Raw genomic sequence first — 24,166 nt, forward strand, 5'->3', positions numbered from 1 at the left:
CCCTCTTTATTGTTAGGTCAGATGTATCAAGGATAGCAGACGGGCAGCGCTCTCGAAAAGATGTGCACTTGATGTACGCTGTGTGTAGGTTTTTCTTCCAGCTGGCACAGGCGCAGCAAACTGAATTGTGATGGAATGTCTTTAATACCGTATGCTGTGCGAATTCCGCATCGAATGTTTCTTACAGCAGCTCCAGTAATTTCATTTGCCTTGCGCTTTGCGTACGAGAGTCTCTTCCCTTTCTTTACACTCCGAGGAGGCTTAGTGGCGACACTGCTGATGGGGCACCAACGACTGCCTTAATGCTTTCCATAACTTCCTCTGTAGTCTGGAAAACCCTCATTGGACTGACTGGATTCCTCTTCCATATGCTCAATGTCTTCCTTAAAGTTCCTAAAGCAATTCTGGCACACAAAGTGCGATTCATGCACTCTGAGCGCTGTGTCAGCTTCCAACACTTTCTTTAGATTGTCAATTCCCAAGTCTTTGACACTGCGGAAATTCCTTTGAAACCTGATCTTCCGCTTGTGCCTCTTAAGTAGTCGGCGCAGCAATTTCGTTCAGGAAACTTCGCCATCAGAACTGTGCCACAGTGAGGTCTCTCGGTGACACAGTAGGTTACAGTGAGTATAAGGTACAATCACTTTGGGGTGAAGGTAGCGTCCAAGGAAGTTCTTAGTGCAATAACGAAAGTTCAGTAGCCGGATCGCAGCTGATGTCTTGACACCAGGGTTTACGTGAAGAGAGCTGCTTGCAGTGGGCTTCTTACTTACTCCGCAATCTCTATCTTATCTGCTTACGAAATAACTTATTATTAATAATAGAGGACGACACTAGAGTAACTACAATGTGATGAAAAAACTGTATCATTGACACACGTAGAAAACAACACGACTTCTTGTTAGAGTTCACTATCCAGACTGACATATGGTCTACACCCCAAAAACTGTTTTTCAGGTGTGAGGGGAACGCTCTCTCCTGTCTGGGTCCGACCGTTGCAGGCGCACCGCGGTGCGCCTCGCATTTCACGACGGTCATGTGTTCTCCGTCACAGGTTCTCGGAGTGCTTGACTGTTATACGTACTTTTGTTTCCCTCTCTTGCGGGTGGCATTCAATTACGCTCTGGTCTTGCTGTACGCGCTCTCGCGTGCCTGCTGCCTCAATGTGCCGTAGTATGGATACAGACAGAGGAGCTCTGAAAAATTCAAGCTCAGCTTTTCTGTGTCTCAAAACAGTAAAAAAGACACAAGCTGGGTCCATCGTCATTATTAAACCAAAAAAGCGAGCTACGAACCTAAATATGTCTATTAAATTCATTTTATCATTAGAACGCGCACATTGATGTTAAGACTATACATGGGTATTAAAATAAGCTCAATTTTCTCACTTCAAACAAAATAATGCAACATATTTTTGCAGCACAATATTTAGCAGTCATGGCCGGGTATAGTCCATCATTTCATAAAAATCGGTCGATGATTATTTTTTTTTTAAACGACCCTAAAATGTTGCAATTTTCGCTAGTTTTGGAATTATGGCATTTTTGGGATTTTATAACGAAATAAATATGCAGTGTAGTCGCATAACGTTTTGCTTAATTAGCGAAAACCTTTCGTAGACTTGCGAGAGATATTTTCAGCTTCAGCGCTTTTAGCGAAAACTGCGAAAAAAGACCCTTGAACTTGGGGTCAGCAGAGGCAGCCGCTCAAAAATCAAAGTTTTGCAATTTTTCAAAAATGTACTGTCAGTCACAGAAATTTAAATTTCCGTAGGCCGATAGCACTATTGCTGAAGATTTACGAAAAATTAACACTGATGTCCACAATGCGTTAAGTTTTTAGTGATAGGCCTCCAAAGTTGTGAAATCTGAAAGTTGCAGAATTGCCTTTTTCCACCTGTTGTGAAACGGTAATTTTTTCCTAGTAATCCGTGATAATTTCCGCAAAACGAAGGTTCATTCCTTTCTATAGAGACATTTGCCCAGCTCATATAAAAATTTCGTGCAAAACAAAAAATAGTCGGGACCCCCCTTGGTCTGTCCTTATCTGAACACACCCGGTTGCTATGCGCCGGACGGTATGTGGAGAGAGCGACGCTTATGGGCTCAGGTCTCAGGTGGCACGGGCTTCAAGTATCCAAGAGGCACGTGATCTACCCGGGGGCATTGGACGCTCGATTCGCATCGCGGTACGACGCATATAGGGCGTCGCCCAGTCATGTAGCGTTAGAGCTTTGAATAAACCAGTTTTATAATTCAACTCTTCGGCGCATCACTATAGAACAGTAAGGGGTATTTGTAAAAAGCTCGCTTAGCCTACCCTACACCGAATAACCTCCTAGCCCTTTTCAATTGTATGTGCCTCTGTCTTATATTAGCCTCGCGTGCGCTAAATACCATTGCATTATAATTCTTCGTAAGAGGGAACTTAAGGCAATCCTGCCACTAAGCAGGCTATTAGCGAAAGCTCATACCAATTGCAAACAGAACTTAAAAACGAAAAGCATTGTGAATCCACCTTTTTTTTTTTTCATTTTCCTGTACTGCTCTCTGCCGGTTTGGTAGGGTTTCGTTAAGGGTCGGGGCAAGTAGTATCGCCATAACAAAAGCCTCCGAGATCAAGAGGCGTTTCGTGACTTTCCGCTAGGGGAAGGGCGCATGCGCCGTGGCATCGTGAAAAAGACGGATTCGGCTCCTCGTACTTCTGCGCCAAAGCTAAGCTGCGGCAGAACGTACGACGACGGCGACGACGAACTAGCACGAGCATCACTCTTCTTCCCTTTCTCTCTCTCTCTCTGGTCGCAAGAACAGCAGCGTGTACGGGCTGAATGACATCTGCCTGCGCCCTCCGCGCGTGCTGGACACTCCGTACGGTGGCCGGCTCGTCTGGACCATGCCGGGCCGCAACGGACTCGTGGTGCACCTCAAGGACCGCAGCCGCATCCGGAACAAGAAGCGCTGGTCGCAAGTGATGTACATGTACTACCTGCTGGGACACCAACTCGCACAGTCCAATCTCAAGCCCCATAGCAAGGAGGTGCGCAAGCAGAACTCCTACATCCTCGCCCTCGACGGAGACATCAGCTTCCGGCCGGAGGCCGTGCTCTACCTCCTCGACCACATGAAGAACAACCCGGGACTCGGTGCCGCTTGCGGAAGGATACACCCCATTGGAGCTGGTGCGTTGTTCTTTCTTTTTCTTTCTTTCTTTCTTTCTTTCTTTCTTTCTTTCTTAAACAGCGGTAGTCTATAAGACTATAAGAGCTCTTCTGCAGGCTAGGTTCGGTTCCTTCTCTGTACCGATTCACTCCTGAGAAAATAACGAGAAACAGCCATGCAGAAACCGGTATAATCAATTATCCTTTATATTTTACTTATGACACGTCTCAAGGTTCTCAGAAGCTATCAGCGCGTGAACAAGCGTAGTCCTCACATACGTAACAGCACCACCACCGCCACACAAAATGCGCAAAGCAAAAGACGCCACGGGGTCGTTGTATTGTAAATGTGCGTGCATACGCAAGTGCGCGACCGATGATGTGATTACGCGGATGGAAACCGTTTAAGAAAAAATCCGGCAGATGCCACGCACTCTGGGAATCGATGTAATGCGAAGCAGCCAGCAAAGACCTGCATACATCGCCTTCTTTGTCTTTGAGCCAAATGAAATCATTCATGCCATGGCACCTAGTTCACCATATATCGCATGTTTGCCATACACGCATGCATGCACAATCTGGTATACACCATGCTTATGAAACGTATATTCTGGTATATACAATGTATGACCTGTCATTTATGTTCATCCCGCACTCGTGTCATGCCATACACTTCTTTGGTATATATCCAGTTAACACCTCTCATTTACGTTCGTCGTACAGTCGCGTCGCGCAGTGCCAATTTTGGTGTATATCAAGCTAGCGAAATTGCCGCGAATGCACCATGAGCGTGGCATGTAAATCATGACATGCATGTCATAGTTTTCATGTTACCACCTGTCATTTATGTTTGTCATACAGTCACGTCGCGCAACGCCAATTTTGGTGTATATCAAGCGAGCGAAACGGCCGCGAGCGCACCATGAGCGTGGCATGTAAATCATGTCGTACATGACTTGCATGTCATGATTTGCATGTTACCACCTCTCATTTACGTTTGTCATGCAGTCGCGTCGCGCTATACCAATTTTGGTGTATATCAAGCTAGCGAAGCGGCCGCGAATGCACCATGAGCGTGGCATGTAAATCATGACACATGACATGCATGTCATGGTTTTCATGTTACCACCTGTTATTCATGTTCTTTACACAGTCACATCGCGCAATAGCAATTTTGGTGTATATCAATCTAGTGAAACGGCCACGAGTGCGCCATGAGCGTGGCATGTAAATCATGTCGTACATGTCATACATGTCATGATTTTCTTGTTACCACCTCTCATTTACGTTCATCGTACAGACGCGTCGCGCAATACCAAATTTGGTGTATATCAAGCTAGCGAAATGGCCGCGAATGCCCCATGAGCGTGGCATGTAATTCATGACATGCATGTCATGGTTTTCATGTTGCCAACTGGTATTCATGTTCTTCATAAAGTCACATCGCGCAATACCAATTTTGGTGTATATCAATCTAGACAAACGGCCGCGAGCGCACCATGAGCGTGGCATGTAAATCATGTCGTACATGACTTGCATGTCATTATTTTCATGTTACCACTCTCATTTACGTTCGTCATACATTCGCGTCACGCAATACCAATTTTGGTTTATATCAAGCTGGCGAAACGGCCGCGAATGCACCATAAGCGTGGCATGTAAATCATGACATACATGACATGCATGTCATGGTTTTCTTGTTAGCACCTGTTATTCATGTTCTTCATACAGTCACATCGCGCAATACAAATTTTGGTGTATATCAATCTAGCGAAACAGCTGCGAGTGCGCCATGAGCGTGGCATGTAAATCATGTCGTACATGACATACATGTCATGATTTTCATGTTACCACGTGTCAGTTATGTTCGTCATACAGAAATGTCTCGTCATGCCAGTGTTCATATATATCCATTCATTTAAACAACTGCTAGTGCACCGAGACCATGTCATGTAAATCATGCTGCACATGACATGCGTGTCATGATTTGCACGTTAGGACCTGTCATTCTGTTCGTCATGAACTCTTGGCGCGCGATACCTATTTTGGCATATATGAAATTAACGGAACGGCCGCAAGAGCCCCAAGGCCGTGGAATGTAAATCATGCTATTTGTGACATGCGTGTCATGATATTCATGTTATGACCTGTCATTTATGTTTGTAATACGGTCATGTTATGCCATACAAATTTTGGTATACATCCGATTAACGAAACGGCCAGGAGAGCACAAAGTCGTAGGCGGCTAGATAGATAGATAGATAGATAGATAGATAGATAGATAGATAGATAGATAGATAGATAGATAGATAGATAGATAGATAGATAGATAGATAGATAGATAGATAGATAGATAGATAGATAGATAGATAGATAGCAGGGGCGTAGCCAGAAATTTTTTTCGGGGGGGGTTCAACCATACTTTATGTATGTTCGTGCGTGCGTTTGTATGTGTGCCTGCCTATATACGCAGGCAAAATCGAAAAATTTCGGGGGAGTGTTTGAACCCCCCCCAACCCCCCCCTTGGCTACGCCCCTGATAGATAGATAGATAGATAGATAGATAGATAGATAGATAGATAGATAGATAGATAGATAGATAGATAGATAGATAGATAGATAGATAGATAGATAGATAGATAGATAGATAGATAGATAGATAGATAGATAGATAGATAGATAGATAGATAGATAGATAGATACGCTCAAAATCGGAGAAGTTCGCTAAGAAATGCTTCGCATTTAATACACAACGTCGGGTTGAAACCGTATACCTCGATGCCGAGGCTGACGCTCAGAGAATCTGACAGCCATGCAACAATGAACGATTGTAGCACGTGTGTTCACATGCTAGTTCAATGAATAGAGCACCAGTATCAGCGTGTCATGTGACAATTTAGTTCAAGCGCAACCTGCGATAAACAATCGCGACATCATCGCGACAACGAACTGTAGCACACTGTACTGTACGGCGATGTGGGCGGGGAATACTATCGAGAAAAGAAAGTGTATCGAGAAAGAAGTGTGTAAGTGTGACTGAAGGAAATAAACGCAGAAGCCGACTCATCAAAAGATTCTTGTCCAGTTCCTGTACTTGTCGTTGATATTTAGTCAAGTTCGTACTTTGTCTATTCGTTTGTACGCGCATATGTACTGAACGGAGGGCGCGCGTTCGAGAAATAGCCAATAACACGCAAGGTGCATTATATATTCTTTTTCTTCCCGACGCATGATAAGACATATGTGAAACTGACCACAGTAGCGTGGAACACTTATAAATGCGCGGGTTGCAGGTCCCATGGTGTGGTACCAGAAGTTCGAGTACGCCGTCGGCCACTGGCTGCAGAAGGCCACCGAGCACGTGCTGGGCTGTGTGCTGTGCAGTCCGGGTTGCTTCTCGCTGTTCCGCAGCGAAGCACTGATGGCCGACAACGTGTTGAGGACCTACACCACCAAGGCCACGGAAGCGGTACACTTCGTTCAGTACGATCAAGGTTCGTAGACCAATTTACTGCGCAAAATACGTTGAGGAATGATCCGCAGATTCCCTCGTCTCTAAGATTTGAGCCATTTCTTTTGTACGCAATCACTTTTTTCTCTTTTCCGAGGGCACAAAATATCTCTCTGGATAGAACGGTGCTTCGCGACGCCGGGCTGGAACCGACAATTACGCTTCCCGTAATGACATTTCAGATAAGTTCACCGTCGCCATGACGTGAGAAACCCGGAATGCAAAAGCGGGCTTCATGGCGTATTGCTTATGTTCCAGCGCGGTCGGCACTGTCGGTAAATATAACCCACGGCCTCAAGTTGATCAGCGGAATGTCATGTATAGATGTATAGACGAAGGGCACGTATGTCACTAACACGGAGAAGACGATAGAAAAGAGTATGAAACGACAACACAGGCATGGGTTTTGGTCACACCTGTTCAACTGTTTTTACACTTTAATAATACTAATAATAATAAAGATTACGTGTTACTCTTTATGGTGAGTCCTGACTTGCTGCTTATATAACTCTCTTCAAAGATAACGTGAACTGTCTTTGCAGATCATTATACTCTCTTAGGAGAGTCGTGGGAGGCGCGACTCTCCAAAAGAGGGTTAACGTGTATCTTTAAAGGGAGTTATATAAGCGGCAAGTCAGGACTTACCAAAAATAGTAACAGGTAATATTTTTTTTTTCTTAGAGTATAGCCGTAAATTATGTGTTCGTCAGCAGTGTTGCTAGCTTGCAGCGAGGTCCTAAGGGGGGGGGGGGGGGGGCAGGCGAAAATTTTGGGGGTTGCAGCCCCCCACAAGCCCCCCTCTGGCGCCAGCCCTGGTAGCTCGATAGCCAGTGTGGCGTTGTAACCGTTGAAGTCTCACTACTTCCTGGTGCCTCCTGTATGCGTCGCAGGCGAAGATCGCTGGCTCTGCACCCTACTGCTCAAGCAGGGATACCAGGTTGAGTACAGCGCCGCCTCGGACGCCTACACCCGCTGTCCCGAGACGTTCGAGGAGTTCTACACTCAGCGACGCCGCTGGACTCCATCAACTATGGCGAACATCATCGATATTCTGATGGACGCCCGGAAGATGGCTCGCAACAACAGCGGCATCTCGCACTTCTACATGGCCTACCAGGGCATGCTGCTCGTGGGCACCATACTCGGGCCGGGCACCATCTTCCTTATGCTGGTCGGCGCGTTCGTCAACTGCTTCAAGGTGTCCTTACTGATGGCGTCCACCTTCAACGCCGTGCCGGTCCTGTGCTTCGTCGCCGTCTGCTTCTTGTGCCCCCAAAAGATTCAGGCACGTATACCAACGCTCAGCCCGACCCGCTATCTCTCGATTAGGTACACAGATCGTGAAAAAGTATATAAACATAATCAAATCACAACACCACTCGTGGGCATGCGCAGGGTTCGCCCCCCCCCCCCTTCCCCCCATCCCGTTGGTCGAGTCCGAAAGAAAACAAACTTCGCAATGGATCCAAACATGAAAATGAAGCGACGACATCCTTCTCACAACGGCCTGCCTGCCTTTGGTCCCCGGCTTTCCAGAGGACCAAAGGCAAGCAAAGGTGGGAAGGACCAAAGGTCCGAAGTAAACAGTTCTTGGAATGTAAAATCAGGGATCCTAGGCCGACATCATAGTCAAAAACCGGCATGACCATAACCCTGGACATTGAACAATGACGGAACAGGTCCGACTTAGTAAAGATATGGGGCTCACTTGGCGCCACCCTTAGATGATTAAGGAGGGGGGGAGCCCCCCCCTCTCTCTCCCCTCTTCAGCGCTTTGCGCACGCCTATGACAACACTACAATTAAAGACAACAATTAATGTTCCCCAGGCTTTCCTTAGTCTGAATGTCTATTGGATTGATTTGGTTGTGTCTAACAATGAAACGAGCCCCTTGAAAAAGTTTTCCATCTTTTGTGTCACCGAATGTCGCATACGTACAGTTGAAACCCGCAATAACGAAATCGGCGGGGAAAGCACAAAATTTCGCGCTTGCGGGAATTTCGCTGGCGCGAGAATGCGGCAGAAAAGACATGGAATTTACAAAAAACACATTTTATTTCCAAAAGTCAGTATGTTTGCTTTGGTTACGAGAGATCGGATACAAAAGAGTTTGCTGCCAGCCTCACTTCGTATAGCATTACAATTTGGTGCTATCGCATTCATTGCTTCGTCTTTCCGGTGAAACTGACTTTTTTCTTTTCTTTCGCGGGGGGTTAGGGTTAGGGTCTGCGCGTCTGTATTGGATGACGATGCCCACACTGCAAATGACCAACGCGGCCTCCATTTCTCGCTTAAATTTGCGCAACTGAGAAAATTTTAAGCTTGTCAGGCATTTTGGCGCAGCGTGGCGCAATTTTAACAAATTTCACGGTTTTGGCTCAGCTTGGCGCAAAAATAAGAAATTGTATCAAATTGGCGCAATTGGCGCAGCTGTTGCATCCCTGCATGTTACTCTCCCGGTCAGAAATTGCTGGCTTGTTCGCACTTATACTTTGCATAAAGGTGTCATCGCAGCGTATGCAGGGCACAGAACGCGCACTCTTCGTTCATAATGAATCAGGAGCACGCATCACTTGTGGCGACTGCTGAGAAAAAGTGTATAGAATGTACAGGAAAGTGTGTAATTCACTATCGTTGACCGGTCGTGAAGAAGTTATAAAGTTCCAGTGCGCTCGGTCATCCTCCATGTTCAGGGCACCAGAGATTGTTTGGTCAGACGTGTTTCGCAGAGCCGTCTGTTAATGGAAGCAACGGCTAGAGTGCTCTTTATCTTCAATGAACAAATAGCGCTAGGAACAGGGCACAGAAGTACACGATGCGCTGAACAGCGCAGCGTACCTTCTACGTCCTGTTCACGCATTCTTCCGTGTTCCATTTACAGCACTCTTAATGCATTGAAGTTCGGATTACGGTAATGTAATGTATACTGTTATTTACGTGCTCCGACCCAGTTCCGTAAAGGCTCCCCTAGGCTGGACTCCCTGGGAATGTGCTTCACCACCGAGCTGATATTCAGAACGCGCAGCCCCTGTGCCGTGCTCTCTCCCTTGTTGGCGTCTCTCTCAGAGACGAACCCCGAACCGCAAAGCTGCATCCTTCCCCTCCTAGGGTCTCAATGGTTATAAAAGGCCGGCGCTTCTATCGTCCAGAGCATTCTTCGTCCATATGCTTCGTATTCTGTCCTCGTTATGGATTAAACGTTTGTTTCTTTGGTTATACCTTTTGCCTTTTCACTGCCTGTATCTTCCTCAGCCCATTTCTTTGGCCCTCGTGTCATAAGACCCTGGTGCCTCTCGTAACAGCACTTAATGTTTGTCTTAACTCAGGCTTCCCAAGAGTACAAGAACCGGAAATGCGCGTCCCAGTTTCCCACCAAATTGACCCTTAACATTCCAGATCATGGTGGCGGAGGTGTTGTCGGCGGCCTACGCGTTGCTCATGGCCTCCGTGATGGTGGGCACGGCACTGCAGATTCAGGAGGACGGAATCGCGTCGCCCTCGTCCATCTTCTTCATCGTCACCTTGCTCGTGTTCGTCTTCGCCGCCATGGTGCACCCGCAGGAGTTCCAGTGTGTGGTGCACGGCCTGCTATACTTCGTGCTCGTGCCTTCTATGTACCTCATCCTGGCTCTCTACTCGGTCATCAACCTCAACGTCGTCTCCTGGGGCACAAGGTACACGCAAGTCCCTCTATCTCGCTCTCTCTACAGATCTATTTAATTATAACACACGTACGATTAAACGTACACACACGTGGACACGTACGCACGCGGGTTTGACATCGCGTGGAAATTACGTCATAAGAAAAAGAAATAAAGCTGCGGGATACGTAGGCATCGTGTCTCATAGTTCCGCGACCGAAGTAAGCGAGAGGAAAACGAAGTAATCACAAAGAGAAAGCAAGAATAGTCCGAGACAATAAAACACGCAAAAGTCACGCACTGTATAGAACTGCATGTCTGCGTTTTGTAAACACTGTTTTGTTCACTATTATTCGTGCGCATATTCGTATTTTCTTCCTTTTGTCCCCATTTGCCCGTTTCGATTCACGTATACGCGAGTTTTGCGAACTTGCTGTCTCTGTTGTCTTCTAGGCGTAGGTCCGCTTCAGCAACAAGTCTCTAAGGAACCTTCCACGATTTGTTCCTGTAGAATCCTAAGGTCTAAGGCGTGCAGACCCGTGTAGTATAGGGTGCAGTGAGTTCAAAATCGTGAAGGCGCAATTTGTGCGAACACATCAAAACAATTATCTCGCAGCTTCTTCATTCGTCTTCCTTATATTTAGCTTGCGGGAGGTCGTGGGTCCGAGCGCTCGAGATATGCTTCCTTCACAGGCACGCGTCGAACATGCCCCTGCCCACATGTACTCGGTAAAATGTGCCCCGTAAATGTCTCCGCATTTTCTCGTTCACTTAACGAGAGCAGTGTGAAGTACCAGCACACGGAGTGTTTGCGCAATATCGGTGGTGCAATACAGCCAGTTCAAAATGGGCCCATCGGATGATTATCTCTTTCTTTGTTAATGACGTCATGAACCACCCCTGGGGGGCTTGGTTAGAAAACACATCCTGCGGATAGCAGACACTGCTATGAACATCTCAGTCAAACCTTGCGGTCGTGCGCGGCGAAGAGAGTTTACAAGCGGATCGCGAAGTTGCCATTTTCTCAGGCGCCCTCTTTTCATACAGAGGCACGTGCTCCCTCTCTTCGGAGCTGCCGGCGCCTGCTGCTTGACGTCGAACAGCAGAGAGCATGCTATTGGTCACTAGCCAACATAAATCTAGAGCGTCGTTTGGACCAGATGTGCTTCTTGCCACGGGGCGCCGCCACGTGCCGGCGCAGCGCACCATAGTCTGCTAACGTTACACAGTGAGCCACACTCGCGCACAGGAATCACAACGGGAGAGAGCGATCGCGTTTCATCACACGCGCTCAAGGTCACGGCGCGCGCTGACGTAACTTCGTTCCCCCGTGCCATCTCTCCCTACTTAGCTTCCAGCAGTCTCGCAAGAAAGCGCTTGAAGTAAAACTGATAGTTGGGCGAGTTGGCAGGTATTCGTGTAAAAATTTGCAGCGCGCACAGTTGACAGGGACACAAAGGAGGGAGACAAGCGCTAACTCCCAACTGTTTTTTTGTTTTTTTTTAACGACTGAACATATAAGCACCACGAATCCGCACAAAGGATGAGCAAAGCGAATCATGTGGCCTGCATACAGATTACAAAGGATCAAGCTAAATTCAAAAAAGGTCAATTTTTTATCGGTGAGTGCCGCCTAGAAATTTTAACAAGAAAGCGCTTAAAGCGCGCGACAGATACCCCTGTATCTCCGCTCGTTTTTGACGGGTTCGAGAAATATTTGTGGCAATCAATTCATGCGGCGATAAACTCCGATACAGAGGTCTTTAGAAGATTACTTGGAAAAGTGGTCCATGACCCCTTTAGTACCTTCGCCCTTATGTCTGAACAGGAAAAAAGTAAACATATAACGCTGCCCAATACATGGTGCCACATGAAGGTGATTGATCATTTATTTGTAATGCCATTGTTTACCATGTTGCAGGGAGACCACTACACCCAACACAGCGCAAGACGTAGCGGGCCACGCAACCTCCAGCACCGGCCGGTACGGTGCGGCGGTGCAGGCACTGATGACGTGCCGCCTGGGCGATATACTCACTTGTCTCTGGTGCACACAGTCTTCACACAGAAGGAGCTCGTGGGGAGACTTCTCCATGAAAGTGGCCGGCAAGGGCAACTCAAGATCGGAAAGCCACGAGCCCTTGTTGCAAGAGAGCGGGGGGACCAAGATGCCCGTCTTGAGCGAAGAGGAGGAAAGCGCGGACGAACATGGACAGCGTAAGGAACTTAAGCCCAGTGGTAAGATGTCCTCCGATGTTCGTGTTTAAGTTGTCCTGCTATTTCTCGGAACAGCGGCAATCCCGTCCAGTAGCTCGACGGTTGCTGCCAATAGGCTTCCAAAGCAACGTCGAGCGGCGCCACTGCTCTTATCGCAACTGGGGGCATCCGCGGCCACAACACCGCCCCCGCTTCCGCGCACGCGCAGAGCTCTCAGATCGCATCTGTGGTGCGCCACAATGTAACTATTGCTGACTAGCAGTGCTCTGGGCCGTATGAGGAGCGCATGCGCGCGCGTGTCCTTGCCGCCGCCGCTGGCAAATCCGGAGAAAAGCCGCCTTCGCGGCCAGCGTCTGCCCCTATGTAACGCATAGCTCAGCCGCGCGAGCGTCGCGCCTAAACTTGAGCTTGGGTTCCCTATGGAGAGGTTGTTTTGGGTGCCATCGTCGGCAGTGTTGATTCAGGCACTATAGCGGAACGTAACTAGAAGCTGTATCCGATACACAAGGCCCATTACAAGCTATAAGAGCCGCTTTGACGAAACATTTCTGCTTGTCACCCTGTTACAAAGTTTAGCACAAGTTAAACATATTACGCTGCCGCAGAATAAGCTGCCTAGTGAAAATTTCTGTTTCTTCTTATAACGTGACAAAAGCGCTGCAATCTTAATTTAACTTGCTCTTAGTTTTTGAATAGTGACCAAGTTTGCTCTCCTGTAAACATCTATGATGCGAAAGACCCTGCTGCATATTTTCCATCAATGCGAAACTCGGCCAGGTACGCCATCCTGTCCCGACGAACAGTATATATAGCTGAGCCGAATATAGCAGTCGTATATTCAATCGTGGACGCACAAACTCGCAACACACAACGAAACCTGTATCCCCTTCTTAGAATTCTCGCGACGCTCCTTACGTGATTGACACATGGAGAACAATTTTCCAGAAAAATGTACTCTTTGCGGCAGCGAATTCAATATCTGGCGTCGAAAAAAAAAAGCGAAGCCAGGCGCAGTACACCATGACGTAGGCTTTCCCTCACAGTGAAATTCGCAACGCGTGTGGGCGACTCGTCGCGCGCCGCTTATAAACTATGCTATTGTCCCCCTTTGTCCCCGACCACGCAGCCGGCATCAGTAAACCGAGCTGTCGTAAGCGGTCGTAACGTTGTCGGGTCCAGCGTTTGTCTGGCCTGCGTGCGAGCAGTGCGCGCTCGGCAGTAACGATATGCTAAAACACCTGGCGACTAGAACGGGGCCACAGGCACCGAGAATCGGAGGACTGGGTGCGCAGGTGTCTTGCACTGCTGCATTGCATATTGGCGGCTAGAGCTGAGTGATCGTTAACGACCATGCGCAACAGTGAAAGTTCACGCTTTCGGTTGGGCGCTTCCGACGTCTGCATCGATCTCGAAGAAAAAGCACGGAGGAGAAGCCGGCGTTATAGCGCGGGTCAATCGCGGCGATGGGCCTGGCAGGTGACGGCGCGCGCGCGCTCGCTCGCATACATTTTTCTCGCCACCCGACAGTTACCGAACGCGCTCGGGCGCGCCGAACGTGACCGCGAGCAGCTGTCCGCGTGCACGGCGAACAAAGAAAGCCGACAAACGACCCACTTGCGAAGAAGGCTGGAAGATACGCCTTCTGCGTGGCTTGGGCAACGGCTTCCACGGCACGCGCAGTGTCCCCCTTTTTTTGCGTAACGACAAAATAAACGCACCCGCGGAAAGAAACAGCAATTGCGCTTCCCTGCGAATACACCGTATAGACGTATGTTGCCTGACAATGAAAGTCCCTGGGAATAATGGCGGAAGGAATGGTGAAGTAAGTGTCGTGGTACATCGCATTCACGCGCGACGGATCGCCGCCGCGCGCTCGCCCGTGCATTCGACGGGGACGTGTTTCCCGCGCGAACAGTCGCGGCGCTTGGCTCCGTGGATTGCGCTTTCTATCAACAGCGCAGCTCGATGTCGCGGGTTGGATTCCGGACCCTGACGACCACATTTCGATGCAAACCGAGTGCAAAAACACCCGTGTGCAAAGCACACGTTGATTAACTTATGCAGTTGGTGAAAATTATTCCTGAAAATACAATATGGTGGATCCCCTACTTTATAATTCGTTGAAGAAGGCAATTCTTAGTTACGCTGCTGACATAAAGAAGACAGCGAGCAAAAACCTTGGTCAGCGAAAGTGACCTTTATTCGTCATGTATACCCGTATATAAGGCACAGTTCCTTTAGGAAATGCTAGAGGCGAGAGGGCGAAAGCGTATGCTCTAACGAGACACTCATTAAATAATAAGCTATGCCTGTGATGACGCCATCGGACGACGCCACGATATCATTCACAACGTCACTGATGACGTCATGTGTCGCCATTTTGGTGCCGTTCGTGTAGTGAACGCGCTTCGACTCATGAGATATACAAGTCTGCCGCCTCAACAAGCAGCGATCGACGCACAATCAGAAGAGTCGCTTGTTTTATACGTACTTAAACCATGACGCTTATCATGTAGCGGGGGAATTCGGATTAAATGCGGATATATGAGGTTCTTCACCACGTACCTAAATCTAAGAACACGAGCGTTCTTTAGCTCACGGGGAAATGCTGGCGCCGCTACCGGGACTGTACCCATAACTTCGAGCTCAACAGCGGTACTCGATTGCCGTTGGGCCAACGCGGCGAGTTCTTTAGCAGTTGCGTTGTATGTTTCCACGACAGTATAGACAAAACTGAGCAAATAGTTGTAATGTTTTCGTATGCAGGCATCGTACCGGCATCTCAGGGCGCGGCAGCAGAGTGCGATCACTCCGCCTGGCGCAGTCATCCTAAGCTGAGGCACTGCGTACACGCTGCTTTGGAGCCGGAGGAAGACAGTTTCTGGAATTCCCTCATCACGGAATTCCTGGAGCCCGAGAAGGCGAAAGACGCGTCCACGGTGCACGAGATGCAGGGCAAACTCGACGCGCTCCGGAACCGCGTCGCATCGGCGCTGCTCTTCTGCAACGCCATGTACGTCCTGGTCATCGTGCTCCTCCAGCACCACTAAGAGCACGTTGTACATCGAGTGGCCTCTGGCAAGCCAACGTGACCATCGGCTACGTGCCTTCCGCCGAGTTCGTCGTCGTGCATTCCAACTACCAGCGGCTCGAACCACTGGGCATGGTGTTCATCGCCTTTTTCGCCTTCATCCTGCTCTTGCAAGTGTGCGGCATGGTGATCCACCGCTTTCACACTTTCTCGCACGTACTGGCCTCCGTTTCCATCCTGGACTCGAACGAGCCTAGGGAGAGCTACGTGGGTTACCTGTCCGCGCTTAAAGAGCTCCAGACGCCCGAAACGATCGAAGACCTGCCTCCGGCCAACAGCGGCGCTCCCGGCGAGGAGACGTGGCGAAACCCGAGGACGGTGGACCTGGAATTCGTCCTCACTCGCAACCTAAGGAACATGAATCGCGAAGGCATCGAGCGTAAGTTGCGATCCACTGCGGTCACCGTCTTCTTAAAGGGACACTAAAGAGAAACCGGAAGTTGAGCTTCGATGGTAGATTATCTTATTATGATTACAACGGTCCATTGTTACGGCGAGCAGAGCTTTCGTAAGCGAGGAAAATAGCGAAAACCGGGACGGGTGCTGACGCCCCTGCGGCTTTCCAGCACGAATGCAAGAGCACGTTGTACATCGAGTGGCCTCTGGTACAAATTTAAGCCAACGTGACCATCGGCTACGTGCCTTCCGCCGAGTTCGTCGTCGTGCATTCCAACTACCAGCGGCTCGAACCACTGGGCATGGTGTTCATCGCCTTTTCGCCTTCATCCTGCTCTTGCAAGTGTGCGGCATGGTGATCCACGTCGTCATTGTGCGGTGCATTTGTGGAACCACACCCCGTCCGTGCTTTCGGATACGTGTTATTCTCTCTGGAGATATCGACTTGAAGCACAACCGTTGTGGACGACGGCGCGAGCCGGCTACCTGCTTCCATCCTGGACTCGAACGAGCCTAGGGAGAGCTACGTGGGTTACCTGTCCGCGCTTAAAGAGCTCCAGACGCTCCCGAAACGATCGAAGACCTCGCAGGAGCAAACCAGCGTCCGGTAAGTGTAGAATCCTAGTTATGATTGCCTAAAGACTGGCCGCCTCGCCTTCCGTCGACCGAGGCTTCGCTCTCCGACGGTGCGGAGGAGACGTGCCGCGCGAGCTCGAAACCCGAGGACGGTGGACCTGGAATTCGTCCTCACTCGCAACCTAAGGAACATGAATGCGGACAGTGACGAAGGCATCGATTTGGTCTTTGATTACGTAAGTTGCGATCCACTGCGGTCACTTCGTGTTGCTCTTCTTAATGTCAGGCACATAGGCGTGCGCAGGGTTCCCCATCAGGAGGGGGAATGGGCAAAGTTTCATCTCAGCCCCCCCCCCTCCCATCCCCGTCGTTGATCCAGTCCAAAAGACGACATGAATGGATGTAAAATGAAAATGAAATGATCAAGTGCTTCCCCTTCCCCGTCGAACAGCTCACGGAACGCAACATCGGGGACCTTCGGCCGCCATTATCGTCAAAAACCTGGTCCGACTGAGTAAAGGTATGGGGCAGACTTTGCCCCCCCCCCCCCCCCCCCCCCGCACTGCCCCCCTCGTGCGCACGCCTATCGTCAGACACTTAATTGACTCACGCTAGGCCAACGCTCAGCAGCGGCGGCAAGGTGTGTGCATAACCTGCCGCCTATAGTCTATATCCACTATAGTCTATAGTGGCTATGGTGCTTTAATGTTGACCCGAGGGCCGTGGTACCGAATCCCGGCTGTGGCAGCCACATTCCGATAGAGGCGAAATGTTAGAGGACCGCGTGCTTAGATTTAGGTGCACGTACGTTAAAGAACCCCAGGAGGTCGAAATTTCCGGAGACCTCCAGTGGACTACGGCGTCTCTCATAACCATATCGTGGTTTTGGGACGTAAAACCAGAATTATTATTAAGGTGGGCGTATAATGCCAATACATCATGAGGCGCTTGTACATAATACGCGGAGGTAATGGGGCTACTGTCACTTGCCCGTCGCAACAGCCGTTCTGGTCGTTACACAGATTATGGGGGCCGGGTTAGAAAGGAAGTTAGACATAAAGGTGCCTTACCTTTTCCTGCTCTCCGTGGTGAAAGGGGCGACTCGCAGATGTCTCCAAGGAAACGCGATTTGACTAAAGCACTGAGCAGGCGGACGTATGGTAACCCAAAATTCTGTCGTTTGAACAAAACATAGATAAATATGCTCGAGCTGGTTAGGGGGATGCGTAAAATGTTCTGTCATGACTAAGAAGTCGCGACGTGGGGCTTACGTGGCTCTATGAGTTTGTTTTGCAAGTGTTCAACGGCAGATCATGGGATCCGTGTAGAATCACATGTGCTGTTGTGTTTCCTGCTTATTGTGCTCACTGGTGTGTTTTTGCTTTGCTGCCAGTGTGGCACGACCAAGTCAGGCAATTACTCAGCCTTTAGTCGTGTCCCCCAAGGCAATTTTGTAACAATTTTGCCTTGAATAAATCAAACCAAACCAAATATATCTGAAGGAGAACAACCTTTAGTCTCACGGCGTGGCCCGGGGGGCAAGATGTGACTTCTGGTGAGACAGAAACAACAATCCGCGAACCTAACAGAATCCTTCCTTTCCGTGCAGCGATTCCCGATACGGACACGAATTGCCTGAAGCGCACTCTGAGTCGACAAGCTGTGGCCGCTATGCTGCGACGTCGCAGGAGCGACACTTCGCTATCTCGCCGGTCAAGAAAGCTACAACGCACTGGCTCATCATACAGATGACAGGATCTGAGCGGACTTTATAAATGACGACGCGTTTACAATATGAACAAACTGTTTTACCCAATAAAAGGCGTTCACCTGGTTGCGAGCGCCACGCAAGCCGAATACAATGGTGCTACCTACCGGAGAAATCTTTAGCTGCCCACCTACCATTCTACTGTTCCTGCTTCGGCCATCTACTATGCTTTGTACAAGCCGCCCATTCATGCACTTAGCGCAGCTTATCACGTGCGATATGATGGTAATTCGGTGTGGTATCCCCTGTATATGCGTACAATGGCATGCAAGTTTGTCGGAGGTGATAGTGTTGTGCAAGAACTCGATATCGCCTTTACTGCATTGCGATATCTATCTCGGTATTCCGACCAGAACTGAATTGCTTTGGAAGGATAAGGACATTAGGAAGGGAGGGCTGAGGTCAGCCTCCTGGACTTGCGGCGAAGATTTACTATGCAAGCGTATCAGTAACAGGGTTCTCCATTAGGAGGAGTCACAACAGCAGCCCCGCCCCCCCCCTTTCCTTTTCTTCATTGGTCGAGTTCGAAAGAAAAGAAGCATCCCAATGGATGCGAAAAAATGAAAATGAAGCAATGGCGTGCTTTCTTTAGTTCCCGGATTTCCGCGGGGCTAGACGTGTAAACAGTTCTTCAAATGCAACATCACCACCCTCCCCCCTTATTTTTTTTTCTTGAACTCGATGGTCCTGAAGACTCCTTAAATGGTAAGTGGTGGAGCCAACTGCGCACTGTTTATGAATGTCCGGGTTAAGTCAACGTTCGCCATTTCTGTGGCACGATTCGCAGCTTCCCCTGTGCTACTAGAGATAAACAGACAGATACAAAGCGCAGCCTTTCGCTTTGCTAGCTGCCTCGATGGAGCCAGTGCCACGCCCTGTAGTAAAGAGACTTATAAGCGGTCCCGCTTTTGGATTCTATAGACTAATAGAGAAAAACTAACATGGACGCGTTTTACTTTTAACCCTTAGGAGGAAAACGACCAAATCAATAAAGTTCGCGAACTCACTCAAGGCATCACTGCAGGGCTTAAAGTCTACCTTCATTGCAAAGCGGCATTTTTATATATATATATATATATATATATATATATATCAAAGGAAAGATCGCCGCCTAGCAGCGATCTTTTCGCCGCAAAACCGCTGCTGCTGTGGCTCTGCTACGCGTAGATCGTGGGTTGTTGGAACGCGGTGCGAGCTGTCATACCGAAGAATAAACGCAGGATTTCTAGATATATCGGTCAAGATCCACTTTCGCGGTCGTATTATCCAATTCTGGGCAAAAATGTGATCGTATTAAACACACGAAAATGCATTATTTCCAAGGGATGTTGGCCGGGAAAAAAAACAAAAAAAACGTATTAGGCTGAAAAACGTATCATGCAGAATCGTATCTACGAGATTTCACTGTATATATTTGCTATAGATTAAGAGTTAAGAGAGGTGTTTGTGATGATCACAGTGCAGTGAAGTCAACTGTCTCTAGAACTGAACAAATGCTTATGGATGCTATACAAATACATATATTATTCCAAATGTATTTCGGGCATTCATTCAACGTTTCAATCCAATCAAGCATTAAGTGAAATTATTTTGGGAACGATTTCTCAAAAATAAATCGTGATGTAAAAGCTTAAATATATGTCATGCTCAAAATAAGTAACATTAGTTGACTCACTGTATTCAGAACGTCCGGCACAACAATGCTATATTTTATTTTCACTACCACTTGCCTAATAAAGTAGGCAAAAATACATGCATCTTTGCAATTACAGCAGACTTGTTATACACAACTAAAAGGATGAAAATTGAGTCGCAAACTAAACAGACCAAGGTGAACCATGAGTGCCAAGCAGGTCCCGCGCTCGTGGCCGCTGCAGTGACCAAATAATTTCAAAATTAGCGTCTTCAGTGCCGTCAACACCTTTTCCGGTACTGCTGGGCCTTTTAATAAAAAGAAATCCAATCCTGCCTGCATTCTATACACTTGCTGGGCAAGAAGTCGGAATTGCCAATTCTTGCCTAAAGGTCTCATTGGAGGGGCCATAACTATTAGTGCAACGAAATTATGCAATATGTTTTCAATGATTGTGAAAGCTGATGTGGAGGAGAATAAGTGGACAAAGTTTAAGAAATATAAAAAATAGCTTTTTTTTAAAATTGTCGTCTGAAGTTTCCATTGTTCGGTGTTTTCTTGAATTTTGCCCGATCGTATCTCTTTACTGAAAAGTTATATAAATATAAGATTCGGCACTTTGGTAGATAAGTACGCGAAGAACGTAATGCGGAATTTTCGACGCTCTGCTACAAGGCATTTTTTAGATAAAGACCTTCAAATTAAAGAAAATGATGTTTCCTGGGCCAATTTTGAGGTTTTTTATAAAAACATCTACACAACACATAAAAACTAACAATACCTGAGCACAGGCAAAAACATGCATATATTTAGTTAAAGAAATTTCAGCTACCTAACTTTAATATATTTTGTGGAATTCATAACGAAAGTTGCCCAAAACAGCAGAGCGGATGAGCGCTCCACTCCACCTCTTCGTCATTATTGATTTCCTGTGCTTCGAAAAAATTTTTGGCGGCAAAACAAATTGCGGGTCTCTTCTTTCAACTCATCAGGCAATAATATATAAAATTTCGAGATAAATTTAAGAGGTCGACCAGCCATCGTTTGTTCGATCTTACGTGGAATCACCCTACTGCCAAAAAGTTCAGCACCATCCCTTGTCAAATGGGTGCTGCAGTACCACCGTCGGACTACCAAGGCGGGGGGGGGACTCCTCAAAAAATGGAGGGGGCGCCCCCCTCCCCCTAACTTTAAGCCCTGCATCACTGGTATCACCGTTAGCATATGCCAAGTAAAAATGGGAACTTCATTTGTTACCAGCTGAACAGCATAAAATCTACCAATCGGGTTTTGTTTAGAGGTGCCTTCAACCTCCACTGAAGGTTCTTTCTTGTTTGCGAAGTATTCGTTTAGAGCAGGGGTCTCAAACACGCGGCCCGCGGACCTTTGGTCAGCGGCCCATCCAGCACATGACTGTCTTCGTCCCGTATTAAAAAAAAAAATTATAACAGCTTCGCATTACCAAGCCTGAAGGAAGAGCGCAGCTGGGGGTTGGCCTTCCTTGTTTTACAGCGAAAGCTGTTATGAGATCATTTCACCGGCCGTTTTTGGTGCCGTAGTTGTCCGCCGCCGCCGCCGCCGCCGCTGCCGCCGCCGCTGCCGCCGCCGCCGCCGCCGCCGCCGCCGCCGGTGTCCGTAACCAGTATCGCTCGAAATAAGAAAAAAAACTAAATAAGAAAAAAATTCCAGGATGGAACGAGGTTCGAACCTGGGTCCTCTGCGTGGGAGCCCAGTATTCAACCTCTGAGCCATGCCGGTGCTTGAAACTGCTTTGCAAAAAGGTCCTATACAGGCTTCATGTCGGGAAGTAACCACATTAGCATATGCAATATAGCGTGGTAAAAGAGTAGAATAAGCACCAAGCGTCGCACAACGCGAATTCTGTAACCAGGCGTCACACAATGCGAATTGCGCAACGAGTAGGTTGTTGAATGCTTCCAACCCATTACAAAGAGCTCTGCCATAATTCTTCATCGTCATCACGCACAGCATCAACAAAGTGCGCATAATGCCTTACATGCGTTTAGCAGGTACCACGGCTGTCTGTAGAATGACGAAAAATGGCACAGTGCCTACTGCCCTACTTCTCAAAAATTACAATGGTTTATAGCGTAGTGGGTTCCTCGCAAGTGCACTTCTGTTGGTTGCCAAGGAAGTCCATAAGGCTCCCATGATCCATTTCCTCAGGGTCTCAATAAAGTCAATTCTCTCTCTCTCTCTCGCTCTACGTTTCTCCGGTTAAAATGTGTTATAAAGCGTGGTGGGACAGTTAAAGAACGACCGGGCGTCACACAATATGCATTACGTAACTAGTGGGTCGTTTAAAGCTTCCAACCCATTACAAAGGGCGCAACCATAATTCTTCATCGTCATCAACCGTCGCATCAACAAACTGCACATAATCCCTTACATATGGTACCTCGCTTCTCCGCAGAACAACGAATAATGTCGTGCTGGGTGCTTCCCAACTTCCCAAAAATTACGCTTTGTGGCGTAGTGGGTACGTTGCTAATGTACCTGTATTAGTAGCCACAGGAGAGTTTATAACGGGCTCTAGAAATGCCGCTCTTCCAGCTTTCGCTGTGACTGTGCTGCGCTTTCCGCGCAGGCCTGGCGTTTTTTTCTTTAATTTTTTCTTTCTTTCTTATCTTTCTCTAGTATCTCTTTTTTGGATCTGTTTCTTACTAGTTCTTTCCCTCTATATCTATTTCTCTTTCTCGCTCTTTCTATCTTTATTTCTTTCTTTGTTTGTTTCCCTTTATTTCTTTTTGTCTTGCTCTCGGTTTTTTATCTCTTTTTCGTGTCTGTTTCTATATCTTTCTCCATCTCTATGCTTCTTTGTCTCTCTTCCTTTCTTTCTTGCTCTCCGTTTTTTTTCTATATCTCTCGTGTCTCGTTCTTCCTATCTCCTTCTCTCTCTTTTTATGTCTTTATTCCCTTTATTTCTCTCTATTTTTCTCTTCCTCTTTCTTTCAATCGCTTTCTTTCTCTCTATTTTCTATCTCTTTCTTACTCTCTCACTCTTTCACGTGTTCGTTTGACACATCGCATTTGCTATACACGGTAGTGGGGCTTGCCCAATTCCTGTGGCGCATATATACATACTCACTTGAGGAGCTTTCTGGTGACACCGCACAAACTATGGCGAGCTAGAATAGCTTCGCTGTCAAAATTCTCTTCTACGTATCTTCACCACCTACACACACGTGACAGCTCTGACGCATTTTTTATGTTTTTCGTGGGGCACCCCGTGCAGCCACCATGGTTTAAAACATTACCTTGGAACAAACATTCTATATTTCAGAATCGGCGTCCAGATTTCAGTCATTGTGGAGATCACTATCGATATGTTTCTCGAATCCTGACGGTCAAATGCCCTTCAGAAATGGCCCATATACATATAAGATATGGGAAAGGTCTTTTTTTTTCAAACGGCAACGTTAGCGGACATTTCGATGAAACTCCCTACCCCGCTTTGACCTTCTCTGTCTCGCCCCTTCTGGGAGACCAAATATCTTGACTGCCTCCCGCTAGCTCAGGCGAATTAGAGACCCCCGGTTTAGAGAATCAGTACGCATATAAACTGCAGCTTTACAAAATAAAGTGTCGCCAGTGGCAATATAACTCGCTTTGAGCCATTAGTAAACCTATAATGGAACACGGTAGGTTGCCTCACACTTATTTGTCGTCCGGCGGAGGGTAAGTGCCGTGCAAGTGTCACTCCTTTGTTACTGGACAACTGGCTGCAAAAAATTGCAATGGACCTATAAGAACCAACCTCCTTTAAAGGGACATTAATGATAACAAGCGATTTTTTTCCTATTAGTAAATTACTCTTTCACGATACCAAAAACAACAAGCTTGCCGCAAGAAGACGCCTGGTAAGCGAGAAAACGCGCAAAAAAAAAAAGTGCGGGTGGTGACGCCACATTGAAGTTCCCGCACCGGTCGCCATGACATCATAGATTTTGACGGCATCTATTAGGGCCTACGTAGTTCATAATCGGTAAAAAATGAAGCACAGTAGGCTTCTAAGGGAGCCAGAGACTTAACACACCAAGTTTTAAAAAAAATTTCGTTGAGCCAATGTGGCCAAAATACAAAAAAAAAACTTTGAAATCTGTGACGTCAGCATCGAAGATTTCGGCGGGGAAATTAAAAGTGAGACTTGTTTTC

The 24,166-nt window shown here is 47.7% G+C and overlaps 1 protein-coding gene across 1 annotated transcript in view; it reads left to right on the forward strand.

Annotated features, from left to right (window-relative positions):
• Positions 1-16,372, forward strand: part of LOC119385856 (chitin synthase chs-1-like) — a 63,217-nt gene extending 46,845 nt beyond the window's left edge. Inside the window, 9 exon segments of the mRNA XM_049414136.1 lie at positions 2,806-3,178; positions 6,451-6,651; positions 7,559-7,953; positions 10,065-10,342; positions 12,231-12,547; positions 15,293-15,567; positions 15,569-15,603; positions 15,605-15,996; positions 16,236-16,372. Of these exon segments, the coding sequence (XP_049270093.1) occupies positions 2,806-3,178; positions 6,451-6,651; positions 7,559-7,953; positions 10,065-10,342; positions 12,231-12,547; positions 15,293-15,567; positions 15,569-15,603; positions 15,605-15,996; positions 16,236-16,372 (2,403 nt within the window).
• The last annotated feature ends 7,794 nt before the right edge of the window (positions 16,373-24,166 follow it).

Source organism: Rhipicephalus sanguineus, chromosome 3, assembly GCF_013339695.2.
Source record: "Rhipicephalus sanguineus isolate Rsan-2018 chromosome 3, BIME_Rsan_1.4, whole genome shotgun sequence".
NCBI classification, from domain to species: Eukaryota; Metazoa; Arthropoda; class Arachnida; order Ixodida; family Ixodidae; genus Rhipicephalus; species Rhipicephalus sanguineus.